General features: G+C 40.7%; 1 protein-coding gene across 1 annotated transcript in view; it reads right to left on the reverse strand.

Moving 5' to 3' along the window:
* Positions 1–5,248: 5,248 nt before the first annotated feature.
* macrod1 (mono-ADP ribosylhydrolase 1) overlaps positions 5,249–19,493 on the reverse strand; it is a 148,942-nt gene continuing 134,697 nt past the window's right edge. The window contains exons 8-10 of the mRNA XM_080901673.1: positions 17,683–17,756; positions 13,195–13,276; positions 5,249–5,750 (exon numbers count right to left, since the gene is read on the reverse strand). Coding sequence (XP_080757799.1) covers positions 5,725–5,750; positions 13,195–13,276; positions 17,683–17,756 — 182 coding nt within the window. The 3' untranslated portion in view covers positions 5,249–5,724. The remainder of the gene's footprint in view (positions 5,751–13,194; positions 13,277–17,682; positions 17,757–19,493) is intronic.

Genomic DNA, 19,493 nt, shown 5'->3' on the forward strand with positions numbered 1-19,493 from the left:
TCTGCCCGTCAGACCACCTCAGAGACCACCAAATTTCTCCATCTAAACCTCCAATCCTCCCTCCTCAACCACCGGACGAAGCCCCCAAATGTTAAGGTTCAAAATTGAGGAGGGAGAGTACAAACCACCATTGGTCCAGAGGATCTTGGTCAAACAATGATTTTAATGAACACACACGTGTGGGAAGACAACTCTGTATGCCGACAGCAAGTAGTCTTCAACTTAATCAAAGCATAAACAGATATTTTATAGCATCAGGGTTTGATTTACTGACGCCCCTTCATGCGTCACAGATACATTTTATACATAGATCAGATCAACACCACAATAGCTTTTCACCCAGAAGATCATCTTCTATTTTCATGGCTGGTACTTTCCGTTCTTGTCTTAAAGTGAATTGTTCCTCTTTCTTGCCGAGACATGACTAATCTCTCCTCTAAATAAATCTAACTCATGTGTGTGTGTATGTGTTGACCTCACATGCTCTTTCTCAATTCTGACCTTTTACCAGACCAGAGGCTCACTGAGACTATATGTATGTCTTCTACTAAATAAATGTTTTAATCAAGAACCCCTACTAAAAGCTTAATATAAAATGATCTGATATATAAGTGTTTTGTAAGCATGTATTGCAATTCCTTCTATGGCTCCAAGTCACTTGCACAATAGATTGTCCGAACATCGCGCCGAACAAAGCTTCCGACCCCCAATTAATTGACCGAGCTCCAACTCTTTAATAAGCACAGATATGCATTGTGTATAAAATAGTCATAACTGCTTAAGGCCTTCTTAAAGCTATCTGTTACATTGTTAAAGCCTCGTCTTAGCCTGCTGCTCAAAATAACTTTCACTTCTGCAAAACTCTCCAAGCCTGTTTCCTGTCCTGTTACTTTTAGCCTTTCTGAAAGACACACACTGTTCAACCCCTGAATGCAATATAAACTCCAGATTATATTATTAATGCAATGGTAATAATGACAATTATTTAACAATAGCAGTAAAATAATTTCCCTGCTCCACAGTCCTCACGCCGCGATTTACTGCACCGCCAAGACGCGGAAAAGCACAATGAGCAGCGCGATCAAGAGAGCTTGCTGCAATAAAAACCATTCAGCAAACTTTGCCTTGTTTTACATACAAAAAGCTTTTCAGCGTAAATCAGTTTCTGAGTAGGAGCCGCTTCGATTAAAGTGATACAACGAGAAAGCAATAAATGAAAAGACAGATTAGCAATTTGAAGTTTATTCTGCGTCTCTCCCCGCTGGAAGAAACCCAAGCAGATCAGCACCAAATATGTTTAGGTGCCAAAAAAATGTTGACGAAGCAGTAACCTATTAGTGTGCATCAAACAAAGTCAGCAACAGCAGTCGTCAGCCGGAAATGATTCTTTATTAAACACCCGAGAGTGCAGGGTTTTTTTTTAAACAAACACACTTGCATGTCCACAGCTCTTTAACTACAAAGGGGTTCGCCACGAAAGGTATTACATTCACACACACGCACGCACAGGCACACAGGTGTGTTGGTGGGCTGTGAGCAGTGGGTAATTTCTAGGGCCAACAGGATTATCAGTGTATGTTCTGGAAGATGGCAGGGAATCAGCCTTCAAGTTAACGAAACAGTTACCGTAATTGGTCTTCATCTGTCATCTCACACAGAGCTGAGGACTGTTCGAGTCCGTGAGAGAGATTGCTGACGGGACAGTGATGAAAATTGGTCGCAAGATAATGAGTCTGGTTGTCTTTTCATCCTCTCATCCTGCATGTGTGTGCGCGCGCGTCTCTCTCTCTCTCATTATTCAGAGTGACTGGTTGGAGAGTAGCTTCACAGTCTGCTGCTTATTAAAAAACCCAGAGCGCCTTTAGATGAGTTCATCAGGCTCTCCGTCCCCTCCTCTTCCCTCCATCCGCTCCATCCCCCCCGCCGGCTCTGCATCCTCTCATCCCTTCATCCCCACCTTTTTTCCTCCCCCTCTCTCAGTTTGAACACTTGCATCCTTCCTCTTTCTGTCTCTTTATCCCTCCCTCTTCCATCTGTTTATTTTTTCCCCCACCATCCTGTAGAGTAAAGCAGCGAGGAAGAGACATGAGGAGAAGGATGAAGGAGGAAGAAGAAACCGAGGCCCATACAGGGAGGGAATCAAAGAGCACAGGAGACGAGAAAAACCCCCCAAAAACAAAAAACCAGTCCCCTATGTGACAGATGAGGATTTTATAGAAAAAAGGGCGGTCTTCTCCCAATTTCCTGTTGATATTCTTTGTAGTTTATTTCCTTCCCCGCTCCCCCCCTGTGCGTCTGCGCCATCACGGCAGACTGTTTGAAATCAATAAAGATGGTTGTTGGCTGATGAAAGTTGTGGGGGTGGGACGATGGCTCGCTAAACGCTCGTTTTGCTTCACACAAATCACCGCCTGTGTTGTGCCGACACGTGACGGCCGCATCCCGCAACAATTCATACAGATGCGCTGCAGGGAGAAGCATGATGGCGTTTGCAGAAATACGCATATGGTGGGTTCTGACAGGCAGACGGGGTGGAGGGAGGTTGGACAGCATACAGTGAGAAAGGAGGAGGGGGAAATAATTGATGGTTGTTGGTTAAAAAAAAAAAAAAAAGGAGTAGGTGCTGTAGCTATACAAAAAAGGGAAGATATAAGGTGGAAAAATTATGTTTTAGTCATAATAATAACTGAACACAAGACTCAAACTAACAAAACATTTTTAGCAAAAGGACCTTAAATTATCTGCAGTTTCACAGCAGCAATTATCAAATGTTATAGTGTAAAAACAATGTGAAAATGAGAAAGTGGTCACTTATGATGAACCTTCAGATAATTATTGTATACTTTTGTAGCACTGCTTTATTTTGCAGTTTTATTAGTTTCATCTCTTTGTGTAGCGACCAGTTTGTCTTCACCGCTTACCAACCTCAGTTTGAGGTTTAGCAGCTCCCTAACCTTCAGAGAAAATGGAAAGCCAACAGCAGACTACCTGCTCAGTATCAGACAGAGGGAGCTGGCTTACAGAGAAGACTATGTAGCACCTTTAGAGCACAGACTGTATAAAAGAGATGGATGTGACCATTGTGACAAGATCCCGAGCATTGTGGCTGTTACCAGTTTTACCAGGGATTTTGGAGCGAGATTTCATGAGCAACACGTGAGTCTGACCGGAAACTGAGGGACACCACACATTTGCAACAAATGAACTCGATGCTCAAAAGAGCACCAGTACTGAATATAGAATGATAAGGAAAAAGTCAAATAACAGTACTGTATGTTACTTTGGGTCAGTCGGCTCTGTGAAATTATTGAAAGCAGTTGTGATACGATGATTCAACTCCTGGATCAAACCATGAAATTCTGCTGCCGCCGCCTTGTTGTGAGAATCCGATGAAACCAGAATGAAACCATTTTCTTGTTTAGAAACATCAGGACGAGCTCATCATCTCGATCACACAGTGGATCTTTTCTTGAGAAACACGTTCAGTTTATATAGAGTACACTTGACATGGCAAGTACGGATCTGGAAAATTCTGAATTTTGTCTCGGTATTTTTTTGCAACATACTTTCTGTGTAATGGCCATAAACATGACATATATATGTGTATATACAACGTGTAAAGTAAATATCTTGCTATATTAAACTGAACTTGTAGAAACTTCTAACTAAAAGCACTTATTGGGAAAACATCATCTGAGGTCATAAATTAAGTGAAAATGAGAGTATTTGTCACAGGCTTCAACTTAATCAGACTTCTGTTTTCCGCCAGTGGAGTCGTACTCTGGCGGCTCTGCTTAGCAAGAATGCAGGTTTAAGGCATTTCTCGATCGGCTTCACTGATTTGTAGTCGACTCAGTCTTTTACAGTGGTACACTATCAGTCATGGATTGGCTTCCCTGGAGTCTGAGCCTCAAAGTTACTGAAGCAATGTGGGATCATTTTGAAGAAAAAGATGAGGCCAACATCTGGAGAAGAGCTTTGAATGTCTTTCAAGAAGCCTGGACCTGAGAACTGAGAACAATTATTAGCTTTCAAGCTCGATAGACTTGTGCAGACTGTTTTTACTGTATTTCCATCCCCGTTTGCATATGTTTCAGCACCTAGTTTCCATTTTTCTAGCTACACATAAAGGAATGAGGGATGACTCAAGACTTTTGCACAGTACTGTATGATTACCAAGTGAAATATTTTTGTCAAATTTGTTCTGGTTAGTCATTCATGAGAAAAAGGGCTCTGTGATAATTAAATATTAGCACCGTTTGACATTCTGCAAGATTAATTCAGTGAAGCTATTTCAATTAAACACGAGTCACTGACGTTCATGATTTTTCCTACATTTGCTAGTCTTTATTATTATCAGAAAAAAATTACCCATGATTTAAAATGTATCAGCTTCTGCCTTCATGTAACTTAAACAGACTAACGTTTGATATGTAGATATGTTCTGTGTTTAAAATATGAGTTAAGATTGCACAGTGGGTCCCAATCTTCAGGTTGGAGATAACTTGTGGAACAGATTCATCAAATCACTTGTTGATGGGAATTTTGGTTTCAGCTTTTACAGAGACTGTAGCGAGCTCAATAAGAGGCTCAAAAAAGTGTCAAACACGTCCTCAGAAAAGGAACTTGCTGTGTGATGAATATTCATAATCAAAACTTATGAATTAGGGACGAGATATTAGATAATTCTAAGGAACTAAATGTTAAAATAGAATAAAAATACATTTAAAAAACAAAAGAATTTCAGTAGAAGATTAAACAGAACAGTTTTTTTTTTTAAAGACTCTAAAGAGTCAGCTAAACGCAGCTGGGGGGGGGGGGGGGGGGGGGTGGCTGTTCGAGAGCCCTGGTGCTGCAGGCTGAAAAGCTCCGTCTTTCCTTCCAGTATTCAACTGGTATTCAACTGTGAGCTTGCTTACTAGAGTATATGAGTATAGTAGGCTAGACTATAACAATATAATCTTTTAAAGGGTGTCTGAACGCTTGCCTTTAAAAAAAATTGCACACGTTTAAAATAGAGGGTATTTATAAAGTCTCCCACTCTGCGCTCTCTCGGCAGGACATATCAAATGGCAGTAGCAGCACACACTTCCTCCAGAAAGGTTTGACTTCATCTTCCAGTTTATTCGATCTCTTTCACAAAGAATTGCCAGAGAGTGGAGAAGGAAATACTGGTGTGAAGTGTTCTCGAATGGCGCCCCGACTCATCGACTCTTTCATAACCAGAGAAATAATCACTGCGCTCACACAAAGCTCAGATTCATTTTAATAAGCTTTTGTCATGTGTGTCACAATCACGCACACATGCTGATATTTTAATATTCAAATGCTGTAGTACAGGGAAGAGAGAAATCGGGAGGGTGGGGGACGTAAGCCTGATGTGAAGCTGCCGCTGATCACAGGTAGAGTGAAGCTTACGAGTACGCACAGTCCATTTTTCATAAGAATTATCTGCCTCATTTCACACAGTCATCATAACACCGCTCCTAACCTCAGCCATTAGTGGGAAGAAGTGAGAAAAAGAAAACCACCTCCTCCGACAACATCTGCAGGAGAACCGTAGCACTTCAAAAAGGCAATCACCCATTTGCAACTTATCTTCCTGATGAAGATGGTCTTGATTTGCGTCAATGGCAAACAGGAGGAGGAGGAGGAGGAGAAAGAATCTGGATGTGAGTGTAGCGGTGTGTATCCACGGCAACCAAATCTGACAAATCCACTCTCTTAGAGTTTGCTCTTGACTGTGGCCTCTGTGGGAGCAGACAGAGAGAGAGGGAGAGAGGAAATGGAAACATGTAAAACACGGTGGGGGGAACATTTTACCTTGGTCATGCAGCGGTTAAAAGCATTTTGGCTTCTGGAGCGTCTGGTTGCTTCAGAGGGATCTGTTAGCGAGGCTTAGTCACTCTCAGCCCAACATGGCTAAGGACGCACTCAAAACATGCAAACACACAATCATACACATCAGACAGACAGCCAGCGTAGGTAGTGCCAGGTGTTGGAGACACATAAGGTTTATAGTGGAGACTTGGAGGCCTGCCGGCAGCAGCAGCTGTCATACTGACAGACAGTTCCGGTCCATCTAACAGCCAAGCACCACTACTGCTACCAAATCTGCTGCACATCCATTAGAGGAGAAAGACACCAGCAGCTCGCTCAGACTTTTTTTTTTTTAAAGGGGCACACCTGGATTTTTGGGGGGGAAATAACCTTTTCGGTCAGCTGACCCAGGGTGAAGATGTGAAAGTGCTGATTTCATGGTTCAGGCATCTGACCGGCTGTGCCGCAGTTTGAGACTTTGGCTTGCTGAGTGGAAGCTACTGCTACAAGAAATAGGAAGAAAAAACAGCCTCTAATGCTCTGAGCTGTACGCACTGATCATTCTTTAACACTTAGCCTGTAAAGCAATAACTACATATTTGTTGGCCAGTTGTGGGTAGAGGAACAAGCTGTAAACAGCACAGTGATATAATTTGACCTCACAAGGTCATCAAAGTGAAAATGTAGGTGGAAAGGAAAAAAAAAAGGAAAATATTTGGAAAATATGAATCGCGTATTCAGTCTTTCTCCATTTTTGTTCTTTCGTCTGGTATTTTAGCAGAATATTTAGCTACTCAGGGAGAAAATAGCTGGTGCACAGACTGCAAATAAAAATATTCACCACTACTTTGTGGAGTTTTCTTTTTAAACTCTGAGTTTCTGCTGCTGTCATGTTTTATATTTGAGACACAAGCTGATGCATCCAAACAAAGAGATACATGCTAAAAAAGTGCTAGCTTTGAAATAAAATACTTGGGCAGGCTATATTATTTGTCAGATAACTGCATTAAAATGCTCCAAAATAAAACAATTGGTTTAAAAGTGATCGCTATAAGACAGTGCCTTCAGCCACTTTTGTTGCCACCTACTTGTTTCTCAAAGCTACAATGACCAAAAATTTTTTTGCTCCTTTTTTAGGCAGAACATTTTTTATTTATTTATTTATTTTAAACAGGAGTCGATGAGAACTGACTCATTTTCGAAACTGGCCTGAAGTGAACTGGAGTTTCTGCCTTGATTTGTTGTGGCTGATGACTAAACGTCTCTCTAAACATATCCACAAACTGATGACAAACTGGATTTAGACATAAAAATACATTTTCCTTCCGGCCAAACAGAAATAAAGGGCTGCTGTGATTTTACCTTGTAGCTTATTTTTCTACATAGGTAGCTGAGGCGGAAGGTCGGTGCTTTTTGCTCAGTACTCTGACTACTGTTCACTGCCTGTTATAGTCATATATATTTAGTCTTGTGGTTTTACTTTTAAAGGCAATGTATAACAGCTTTTTAGCAAACGTTACTCAAACAAGAATAAATAGTTTGTTTATTGGGTACCATTTTCAGCAGTGGATAAATACACTGATGATGCTCTACTGGGTATTAGTCAGCGTAAGGGCGTATGTGGGATTCTCTCAAAATAAACTCACACCTGCGCATTAAACGTTTTAGCAGGAAGTATCCACTTCTGCTTCCCCTTTTATCTGCAAATACATTGTTTTTTGTATATTTTGTATCTACATTCCCCGGACACTTTATTAGGTATACCTGTTTAACTGAGGGTTGACATAAATAGATAGTTAGCTGATCATATGGCAGCAACTCAGTGCAGTTGGGTATGTAGTGACCCTGCTAAGGTCAAACTGAGCATTAGAATGAGGAAGAAAGGTGATTCAAGTCACTGAGCGTAGCAGGGTTTTGGGGTTTGTCTGAGTATTTTAGAAACTGCTGATCTGCTGGGATTTTCCCACACAACCATCTCTAGTGTTCAAAGAGAGGGGTTTGAAGTTAAGATAATATCCAGTGAGCAGCAGTTCTCTGGCAGAAAATGTCTTGTTAATACCAGATGTCAGAGGAGAATAATGGCTTTGAGGCAGCAGTAACTCAAATAACCACTTGTTACAACCAAGGTATGCGGAAGAGCATCTCTGAACCCATAATGGATGCGCTACAGCAGCAGAAGACCACACCGGGTGCCACTCCTGTCAAATAGGAACAGGAAACTGATGCTACAATTCACATGAGCTCACCGAAATTTGTCATGCTTGATGATTCTTGATTTCTTCTGTAAAATTTACATGGTAGGCTCAAAAACAACATTAAATCGTGTATACATCCTGGTTTCCAGGCTGTTGTTGGTGGTGTAAAGGTGTGCTGGGCCCCTTAGTATAGAATGAGTGCCATTCAAATATCACAGTCTGCCCAAGCATTGCTCCCTGATCCCTGACTCCTGCAGTCAAAATGCTACAGTATCCTTGGCAAGATATGAAGCCCAGAGTTGCTTCCAGTGCATCAACTGGAGTGTGAACATGTGTGAACAATAGAAAGAGCTTAGGCGCAGATAAAATTGTTGTATGAATGCTTAGGTGAATGAGACTTAGACAGCAGCAGAAAGCACTTTGAGTTCATCTTCTGATGGCTTCTGATGCAGCAGGACGTGTCATGTCATATAGCTGAAATCACCTCAAACAGGCTTCTTGAACATAGCAATGACTGTACTCAAATGGCCTCCACAGCCACCAAATATCAATCCAATACAGCATCATTAAGATGTTATGGAAAAGGAGATACGTGTCATCAATGTGCATCTAAGAAATCTGCAACAACTGTGTGACGTCTCTGAGCAGTGTTTCCAACACCTTGTTCACGCTATGCTCCCAAGAACGAAAGCAAGGGTTCAATCCAGTGCTTGCAATGGGTACCTAATGAAGTGGCCAGTGAATGCTTATAAAAAGCAGTTCATCACATTTTGAGATCTCATTATTTTTAGCAATTGATCCTCCTTGAACTGTAATAAATGAAAAATACTTTCAGATTCGGGGGGCTAGTGGTCAAATCTGTTCACAAAAAAAGATTTTAAAAAAGATTAAGACTCTTGACCCGGTGTGTGAGTTCATATAAGAGATAAGGCTGCAGTGTTGATTGGATTCTCCTCTTAGGTTAAGCAGGCTTCTTCTCTTCTCTCTCCCACTCCTCTTTAACGCCTTGGCTGTCAGGCCATGTTTGTGAAAAACAGAAAACTCTCTCTGTGTCTACATTTGTTTCTTTATGTAGAACTCAGCTGCTGCCAACACGTCTAAAAGCACTCAAAGGTGAGAAAACAATGTTAAATGACATGTATGCTGTATGTTTTCTTGAACTGTTGAACTGCAGAACGCATATTAATGTTACAAAGGGTGATATATTCCAGCGCCAGCAGCATTTCTCTGCTTTGACTTTCCTGCGCTGAGACAATTTCATGGTCTCATTTTCATTTAAAATTAAACACTGCAATCCTGCTCTGGTTCACTTTTTTCTGTGGTGATTAAGTTTGCCTGATTTCAGTTAATTTCACTAATATTTCTGCCATGCATCTCTATTATGAGTGTTAGAGTGACCCGGCTCCATCTGAAGCTCTCATTTAAATTTAAATTCTGTCAAACCCAAAAGCACGGCTTCACTCGTACAAAAGACCTGCGGTTGATAATTTGTTGGATTTCTTTTCAGCAGCTTTGGTAGCACCTGCGTCCCAAGCCACATAACACCCATTAAAAATTACAAAACCAGAAAGCATACGACTGTTAAGACCTCTCTCTCAAAATGTTCCGAAGGCAAGAGGTGAGTTTGATTTATAGCAGCGGTAAAGCAAGACATTAGGGGTTAAGGCTGCAGTTGTAATACCGATGCTTAATTTGAATAATTGAGTGAATGACTGATCATGCTTAGGAGCCAGACTGCTTGGCAATATAACACCATAAATCACAAGTGTAATCAAAACAAATGGGTAAAGTCATCATGTCACAGCTAAAGCCAACATAACATTAAATACATTTTACTTATTTACAAAACTTCGTTTAACCAAATAGATCAATCTGTAGCGATGGCACAACACTTTCCTTTCAGTCTGTTTTGGAAAGCAGGTGAGGCATGACTCAAGAAGGCACCTTGGAGGCTTAAAAAGTGGTTGTTATTTTTCATTTAAATCAGACCCTTTTCACCACTGCAGGAAAAAAACAAAAAAAAACAAAGCCCATTTCTTTTTTCCTTGCATCATTTCGAACACTAACTAGCTTGAGGCCAGCCGTTGTACTCAGGAATGCACAGAATGCCATTTTCATTTAACTGAGGTCTAAATATGAGCAATTTATTTGCAAAATGGGACGAGTGCCGGTTGAAGGAAATGTCAGAGTTTCCCCTCCGTGACACGTAATTTACATTTTGCACTGGGGTTAAGACTGTGTGTCGACAAACAGACTGAATGCAGTTACGTTGATAGAAGAAACCACACATGTTGACGCACAACACCACGATGGTTACCTGAACAACGGGTCGCTGCCACAGGTCAGGCTAAAGTGGTGGACGAAGAAATGAAGGCAGGATACAGAATGAAAAGACATGTTTGTATCAAAATACAAAACAAAGAAGCTGCAGGGGACACACACACACACACACACACACACACACACACACACACACACACACACACACACACACACACACACACACACACACACACACACACACACAGCCATTACTCTCAAGGTCCTTCCTGTTAAAAGGAAGCTCAACAGTGAGAACTTTTATAATAAGGCAGCTCATGAGCGTAGAGATTGTTTGTAACATTCATTCATATTTCAGGTGACTCATGTGATCAGAGATAAAAGTACAACCTGCGTGTTATCCATAAAGTGCCACACTGACTATGCTTTTTATAGGGCAAAAAACTGAAAGCGGGCATCATCTTGGTTGCTTGACAAAATGCCAGTGGGAGTTATCAATAGGCTTTTCTTTTTTTATGAGTATCAGAAAAAAAGGCTCTGTGGGAAAGCTTTAATGCCACCATGTTTGGTTCAGCAAATCTCTACAAACTGACACCCTTTTTTGTGATTTTTGAAACTTAAATGCAAAAGAAAGTAGCTCACCACAATAATGTTAGGCTATAAATCAAGACTGTGTGACCAAAATCAAGTTCCTGTGTTTAACTCTATACCCCTTGAAAGTCCACTAGGAGTAACCTTTGCAATGTTTTTTCTGACTTGAGTGCGTTCTGTCATATTTCTGCTTCTAGAAGAAAATGCCTGGGTTTGCAGGTTAGTGAGGGTGGTCTCCGCCTCTGCGGCTACCCTCGGAAAAACCCAGAAACTATTCTAATGGTCAAACCGTGTCTTTATTGATATATAATGAGGTGTCAAGGCTCGTCATTAAGGGTACCGGGGAGGTCGTCAAATGTTGTCTTTATGGGGGAAATGGTTAATGTGATGATGCTGAATGTCTTCAACAACTTACTCTTATTTAGCCACTTATTAACCACCTGCTTTCTCTAGCACACATAAAGCTTAAAATTTGCAAGTGGGGCATTTATTTTTTTGTTATTGAACAAATGATTGCCATAATTTCTATCTAATGAAGGTCAGTTGGACCAAAACATTGTGATTTAATAAAATAATGGTGAATAAGACAGAGTACAAGAAGTTATAATTGATCTCTTTAAACACTCTTACGCACCTGTTTATGAATTTTGAAACTACTATCGAACAAATCATAAAAATGACCAAAGCGAGTGTTGACCACAGACTTTATGCTATGCATCTAAGATTCCATTCATGCAGGCCTAGGCAGTGGTTACTGATGACCTGGAAAACACATGTTGCTAGGAGAAAGTGTGTAATCCCAAGCGGTTAGTGGTTGCTGTAGGTTGCCAGCTGTCACCAGGTGAAAATAGCTGCAAAGAGCTACGCTAAATGCCTCTTTTTGATTGCTGTGGTTACTGGCGGGTGTGCATCGCCAATAGTTTGCATGGAAGATCTCCACTTGTCTGCAAACCCTCGAAAAACTGCTCGCTGAGTGGCAGTGAAATTATAAAAAAGTGCGACACAAACCAAAAGTTAAAGCTGCACCGACTGAAACATGATGGTTTAACACTGAATCTGATTGTTATGATGTCAGACACACACACACACACACACACACACACACACACACTCACACACACACCTCCTCCCACCCCGCTGATGTCCACTCAGGAAAACCCCTGAGTGACATAATATCAAATGTTTTATTAATTAAATTGCATTAATATTTATAAACAGAAAAAACCCCACAAACCAATAAAAATATACAAGTGCTATTAAACGCTGAGCCACTGACCCCGAGGGCTATTAGACTGGACACTGAATCATCATTAATATTAATTAATGTCTACACAATCATAATGTCTGTTTTCAGCAGAACAAAAACTTGCCTCCAATTAACATCAGAAAGTCTTCCAAGAAGACAAAGGTACATTATTTATGCCTTAAGCTCGCATATATATCTTATTTTATTTGACTTTAGCCTTTGACTGTACTTGAGTTTATTTATACATTTTTGCAATTAAAAAAATGTTTTCTTTAAAAAATATAATTTCAATATGGCGTGTCATACAAACAAAGGGTTTAGTTGTTTTTTCCAGCTAGACAAAGACAAGCTGTCAGGAAAATAAATACTCAAGTAAAATACAGATACCTGAAAATTCTACTAAGTACAGAACCAAAGCATTTGCACTTTGTTACTTCCCATCTGCTGTTTGTATCGCAGTTCCTTTAAATTTCACGACCACCAAGTCAGTGTTTTGACAAGCATCAACCACTCACCAACCAGTCGTGGAATATACATTTTTCCCCAGTGACCTGTGGTTCCTAGGGGTCGCTGACAAATCTTTAGGGCTGTCTGACTGAAGTCTAAAAAAACTTGACATGAGTCAAGTGCAAAATGTTAACTCATTTCTAGAGTTCAGGACTCATTTATAGCTATTTTATACCAATCTCACTGCATCCATCTTGGTTTTCTGGGGCTAAAATGCTATATGTATATAAGAACAAACTAACACAAGCTCATGGATGGATGGATTTTCCTTCTCTCTGCAGGCCCTGAACACATGCTGCTCCCTCCCTATACTTGTTCTCTCACAGAGCCATTTACACATCAGCCTGGAATACCTCTCAAAATCAATCAATGTTAAAAGCTGTTTGGTTGCATTAATATATGGCTATTTTTTGTATGTGTGATCCCGATCCTGTATATATGTCAGGAGCCATGGTTTCCCAACACATTGCATTATGTATTCCTCACTTCATCTGTCACTGGTTTTAATGTTGTTGCTGATACGTGTAGCTGCACATATATATGAAGGAAACTCACCAGCAGGAAAGTAGAGTGGCAGGTTCTCCTCATACAGCTTCTGATCCTTCGGCAAGAACACGCAGAAGATGACTCTGTCCAGCTGACACACACACACACACACACACACACACACACACACACACACACACACACACACACACACACACACACACACACACACACACACACACACACACACACACAAAATGACCTTTATTGCAAGCATATGCAATAACTCTGAATCCATCAGTTGCAGCAGGGAACAATGTAAAAATGTGTGACACTGTGCGGTGGCAATATCAGGAGAATGCCACTAATGCATCAGTCCATTACTCCACTATTAGCTCCCTATTATGATAATGCCACGACAAGGCGCTTATTACTCTGTGTGCTGGGGACAGAGTGCTGAAAATGTGCAAAGAGAGGGAAAGAGTGGGTATGTGTGTGATAAAGAGAAAGACAAAAAGACAGAGGCAGAAATAAAGGGGTTAGAGAGATCATCACACACACACACACACAAACACACACACACACACACACACACACACACACACACACACACACACACACACACACACACACACACACACACACACACACACACACACAAAGCCATAAACATAATACAGTAGCTTTCAAACAATATTAAGACATTGGCTGAGAGTGTGCAGCTAGTATATGACAAAGAATCTTTATGCTCCGAGCTCCTATGTTGTTTAGACCCCAGCTCTGCAGTCTATAATATTTATATTATGCTCTGTATATCTGGACGGAGTACAGTACACACTGTGGATGTAGCCTGTAATGATTAAAGTTACTTTAGCTACAGTAAAACGATGCTTCTAGGGATATAACCTCTACTCTGCTCTGACTCTGACAAACATTATTACCACCCTAATGTCTCTACAAAGGTTTTGATTTCTCTGTTTTGGGTGAGGCAGTGCAATTTATAGCCAGGCTGTTTCCATCTCTTTCAGCCTGGTGTGGGAGTTTAAGTCTCAGTGCTTTCAAAGAGACATTTCAGCAGCATGCTAGCCTGCAGCCCATGTTTTTCAGCCCCGGCTTGCTGTACAATTACCATCACTCACCAGGATTTGCATGGAAGCTAAAAGGGAAGATATGGAAATGTAACTAGATCCCCTAGGCTAAGGTTTGAAATTTCTAACCTCCACACGAAGGTGGCTCCACTTGAAAACTGTAGAAGTGGGAACTAATTCTCACACTACTGCAGCAGCGAGCCTAGAGATGCTAATGCTAACAATAACAGCAAGTCACTGTAAATGGCTCTATGAGAACAGCCTGTTGTTAATGGAAACACGTTACACAACCTGTAAATATTCCCCTCTCAAACAGAAAACCTGTCAACTGTTGTGGAAATTACATTAGTCTTTGTGCTCTTGTGAAAATGCATATCCTTTAACAAACGACGCATCTAAAAATATATATAATACTGTGCTTTTCAGCTTTCCCATATGGAAAAGATATATATAAATCTTATAAAGTTTGTATCTGTCTTGTGTGAAACTTGTATGAAAAGCATACAAGAGTGAAAACAGATATAAGATCCCTTGAAAAATTATATAATGAAACTTGTATGTTTTGGATACTTACTAAAACAATGTATGAAAGTAATGCGAAAGTGGCCACTTTCATGAGTAAATCATGTAAGCCTTATATGATTTACTCATGAAAGTGGCCACTTTCATGAGTAATCACATATAAGTTTTTACTATTTCTTTTCCGTATGGGTTACTTCAGGCTCGACAGCAACTAAAACAATATTCTCACCACGATGTCTATTTAGTAGATTTTCTGAAGACTTCAGTCATAGCGCAACTTGTCCAGAAATAATGCAATTGTGGAACTAGTCAAATTATTAATTTAGAGTTTTAGGATTTCATACTGCTTAACAGATGAGATTGAAAGTCACACTGATCATTAGCCAAACCTCATCCTGAAAATGATTGTTCATTCACACCGAGCTGCGTTTGATCTGCTTTAAAAAATATTTTAAAAATTGGCTAACTGTGGTTAACAAGAGAGAATTTGTACATCAAGGCTCCCCTTTTGGACCAGCATGGTGCAGTCTCTTCAAAACATTTGTGCTTTACTTTTAGTGAGTTCTACCGTTTCCTTTTATTAGTCTGTTATTTAGCACCAATTAGCAGATATGTCTTTCTGTAAAGTTTTTGGATGGAGTTTGCTCACCAACTCAGAGTGTTAGAAGATAAGTTGTTCAACAAAATAGTACAGAGGTGACCAGAAACCAATGAGTGGCCTCTTTGATATACATTCCATGAAAGTATTGCACACTTAAGAGAATGTAAAGCTATACCGATCAGTTGATGAGCTTGTAAACTTTTAGATTTTTCATTTGGTTAGGTTTCTTTCCACATGGAGGACCAAAACGTGTCACTACAAACCGCGTGAGAATGCTCAGTCTGCTTACTGGCAAGATGCATCAGCAGTGCGAGCATCAAAAATAAACACAGAGAGAAGGTGCTGGGTCCTGGAGTAGTAGATAACGTGAAGAGTTTTCTCCTAGCATTTATATTTACCTGGGCATATAACTGTATGTAGGAGGCTAGTTGCTACAGTACATCTGTGGGACTGCTTATTCCCAGAATGCAAAGCAAACCCAGCTAGAGGAAGGTGTTGAAGCCTGCAGTGTACACTTGGTAGTTGGACTGGACCATGTCCTTAAAGGAACCACTTTGAAGTCATTTATAATGAGACCAACTTTAACCAGAACTGTTGTTGTTTTGGTCTGTGTCTGAATGTGATTGCTGTGTTTACAGCTGCAGAAACAAACGGCACCAAGTGGGGGAATAATTTGATTTGAACAGATTAAAAACCGTTACAGGTGTGACGACACCCCAAGAGTTAGGGGAGAGCAGATCGATTGTATTGATGCCAACATTGACATTGGATCCCTAATGATGTGATAGGACTGATACTTTAATATGTTTCTCTCCAAGTTTGGTACATTAAATTCATAAATCATCTTGTACTGCTCTCCTGTACATAAGCCGCCTTTAGAGTTTAAAAATATCAGTGATATTGGTTCTGTATTTACTTGGTTTTGCAGTATCACACACTGCTGCTAACGTTTAATTTAGACTTCTGTGGGAAATTTACATCCTAACTTGTGCAGTAACCGGAAGCTCCTTTGATCCCAACCCAACGCGTGGTTACATTTCTAGCGAGGTGCACGTCAGGTTATGCAGAAGATTGCGGCGTAGGGTTAAAATGGGGTTCCAGCTATGACGCAAGTTACCCCATAGACATAATGCAGAAGTGTAATTAAATTGTAAGAGTAGGGTGGGGCTTTGCAGCTCAATGCAACTAAAAAGCTCAATCTGCTGAAGAAGCTCGTGATTATGAATAAAAAGCCAGAAGAGCTGCTAAAAGGATTTGATGAGACTCTCTAGTTGACTCTGAGTCTAATTCGAGATCCCCCCGGTCCCCCAAAAAACAAAACAACAACAACAGCAGTTACATTTTAAAACTGGTATGTTTTCTGCACATAAATGATTCGATTTTTATTACATTTGATGCAGAATGTAGGCATACTGACCTGTGTCTTGAGTCCATTTTGCACCTTACTATGTTTGCAGTTTTCAATTTCATTTCAACATTAAAGCGCTCAGAGCCAGAACACGCTCGACAAAACCCCATAAAACTTTTCAATTAATGAATAAACCCAATTTCCTCTGGTAAACATTCTCTCTTTATATTTATGTGGTCGACTTCAATATTTTTTTCCCCCTTAAAAGCAGAGTGGAAGTAGTTGTGGGCAGAATATAAATAATTTTGTTGATTTGGCCTTCTGGTCTTATTTACTGACATTCGAGGCTTGCTGTCTGTTGTCCAGTCTGGTGAGAAATGCAATGATTTGAGTTCATTTGCTATGCACAGAGCGGCTGATGGCATCAGTCGACCGGTATTGCTACAGAGACTCTGGAGATGTCAGAGCTAACAATAACATCATCAGCACCCTCTCTGGGAGGCCGTGCAGGACGGCGGTAACAGCGAGGCTTCAAAGATGGAAAAAGAGAAGTGGGAGGAGACCAGAGAAGTAAAGGAGGGGAAAAAGGGAGGAGAGTTTAGGGCTTGTCAATGACTGATTGGAAAGTTTCCGCCTTTTCCAATCTCTTCCTCCGTCCCTCCCCTCCAGTCTTCTGTTCCATCATTTTGTCTTTTCTCCGCTTGGCGTTTCTCCTGAGAGAGAAAGTGTGTGCGTGCCTGTGTGTTTGTGTTAGTCGGGTTTGGTCCCGCAAGGAGCCAATTAAAATGCAGACTTGGCCATGAGCATGAGAGAGGCAGAACTTGGGTGTGTGTTCAAAAATATTTTTTGTGTGTCTGATTGTGTGTGTTTTCTCAATGCACCCTTTTCCTCGTATCGCCCGAAAACAAAAACAACAGCTGTGAGAGAAATAATACCTGGAGGAAAGGGTAGGGGAAAATTTGCCAATCATGCAGGCGCAAACACAAACACATACCCACCTTGTCATGATGTGCATCGAGGTAGTCCCTCACAGTTTTTAACGCCTCGTGCACAGCCCGCTCAGATGGATATCCTACAGAAACACAAACACACACGCGCAAGTGACATCAAAAATACACACACAGTTTTCGAGAACAGGTGCAGAGAGAGATCTGTGTGCTTGCGTTGTGCTGTTGTCTTCGGTGCTTTCTGTTCTTCTTTCCACTATTCTAACACTCCCCGTCCTGACTCCTCTCACGTCGTCTGATCCCGACTCAGTTATTCCAGCGAGACGCAGACACAACACACTTGTTGGTTACGAGGAGACAGATGGAGAAAGGCTGCTTTTCTTCTTCTATATTCATTGAGCAGCTGAGACCTTTCACTGCTGGAAAATTATACCCAGCGCTGGTAAAGCAGCACAAAGGCAATGAAAATTCATCATCTGGCCAAACTGCTCAACCCAAACAAACACTATGTGATTATACATTAGGAGATGGTTCAGCGTGTTAGCACAGGGGAATACGCGACGGTACAAATTAGCAACATACAATTTGTTAGAGCACTGAAACAAATGCACTGACGAAAATGTAATATAATATGTTAATATGTGCCCACTATGGCTTGTTATATAAAACATTTTACTGATTGACATGTGCATCTAATTCAAGTGGCCTCACTCCATCTGCACAGGTGTTTTCACTCCTTTTTCTGTTTATTTGGACCGATTGAGACCTGCGTCACTCTTTAATTCAATATTTCAACCCTTATAATTTTAATTTTAAATGTATATGTTACATCCACGCATAAAATACTGAAATAAAGACTGAAAAATGCAATGGCGTGAGCAGAGCTGTTCACTGAGCACACTGATTGTTTTGAATAGTTTCCACTGAGTGCATTCATTGCATATGATGTAAACAGCACCACAGGTTGTCAGCAAGGCTAGTGCTAGTGCTGGAGGAGGCAGAGAAAATGTGCAGCTTACAGCAGTGCTGTTAAATATTAGAGGATGATTTTGAGCAAATCTGTGCAAATTCGCACAGGAAAAAAAAAGCTCAGCCAACTAAGCCACTTTATTAGGTACATCTGTTCAGCACATATCTAATCAGTCAATGTAAATGCAGCGACTCGATGCATTTAGCTTTATAGGTGAAGACACCCTGCTGAAGTTCAATACCAAGCATTAGAATTAGAAACTGCTGATCTACTGAGATTTCCCCACACCACCATCGCTAAAGTTTTCAAAGGATGGTCTAAAGGAGAAAAGATCAAGTGAGCAGCAGTTCTCTGGGTGGAAATGCCACAACTCCTGCAAGCAAAGAACAGCAAACTCACACTACAATTCGCAGGGGCTCTCCGATCTCAATCCAATAGAGCACCTTTGGGATGTAGTTGAACAGAGGGACTGACATCATGGACGTGTACCTAACAAATCTGCACTAACTGTGTGATACGATCATGTCAATATGGACCAAAACATCTGAGGAATGTTTCCAGCACCTTGTTGGATCTATGGCACAAAGACTTATGACTGATATGCAGACAAAACAGGATGCAACACAGGATTCACAAGGTGGCTGCTGGGTGTCAAATTAATGTAATTTGTGTCCATATGGGTCTGAAAAACAAGCCACAATGTCAACATAATAAGCACCAAATTTGAAATGTCAAATTGACTTAAAGGATCAGGGCAGTTTTTGGTAATAACCACAAAGGATCAGTCATGAAAAGTGTAAGATCCTGTGGAAACAGCCCATAAAAAGTCCCGTAGAGCTGAATTACGTCTGTCCTGATTTCTACTGATTGGTTTATATTTACATGCAATACC

Source organism: Rhamphochromis sp. 'chilingali', assembly GCF_963969265.1.
Source record: "Rhamphochromis sp. 'chilingali' genome assembly, chromosome: 13".
NCBI classification, from domain to species: Eukaryota; Metazoa; Chordata; class Actinopteri; order Cichliformes; family Cichlidae; genus Rhamphochromis; species Rhamphochromis sp. 'chilingali'.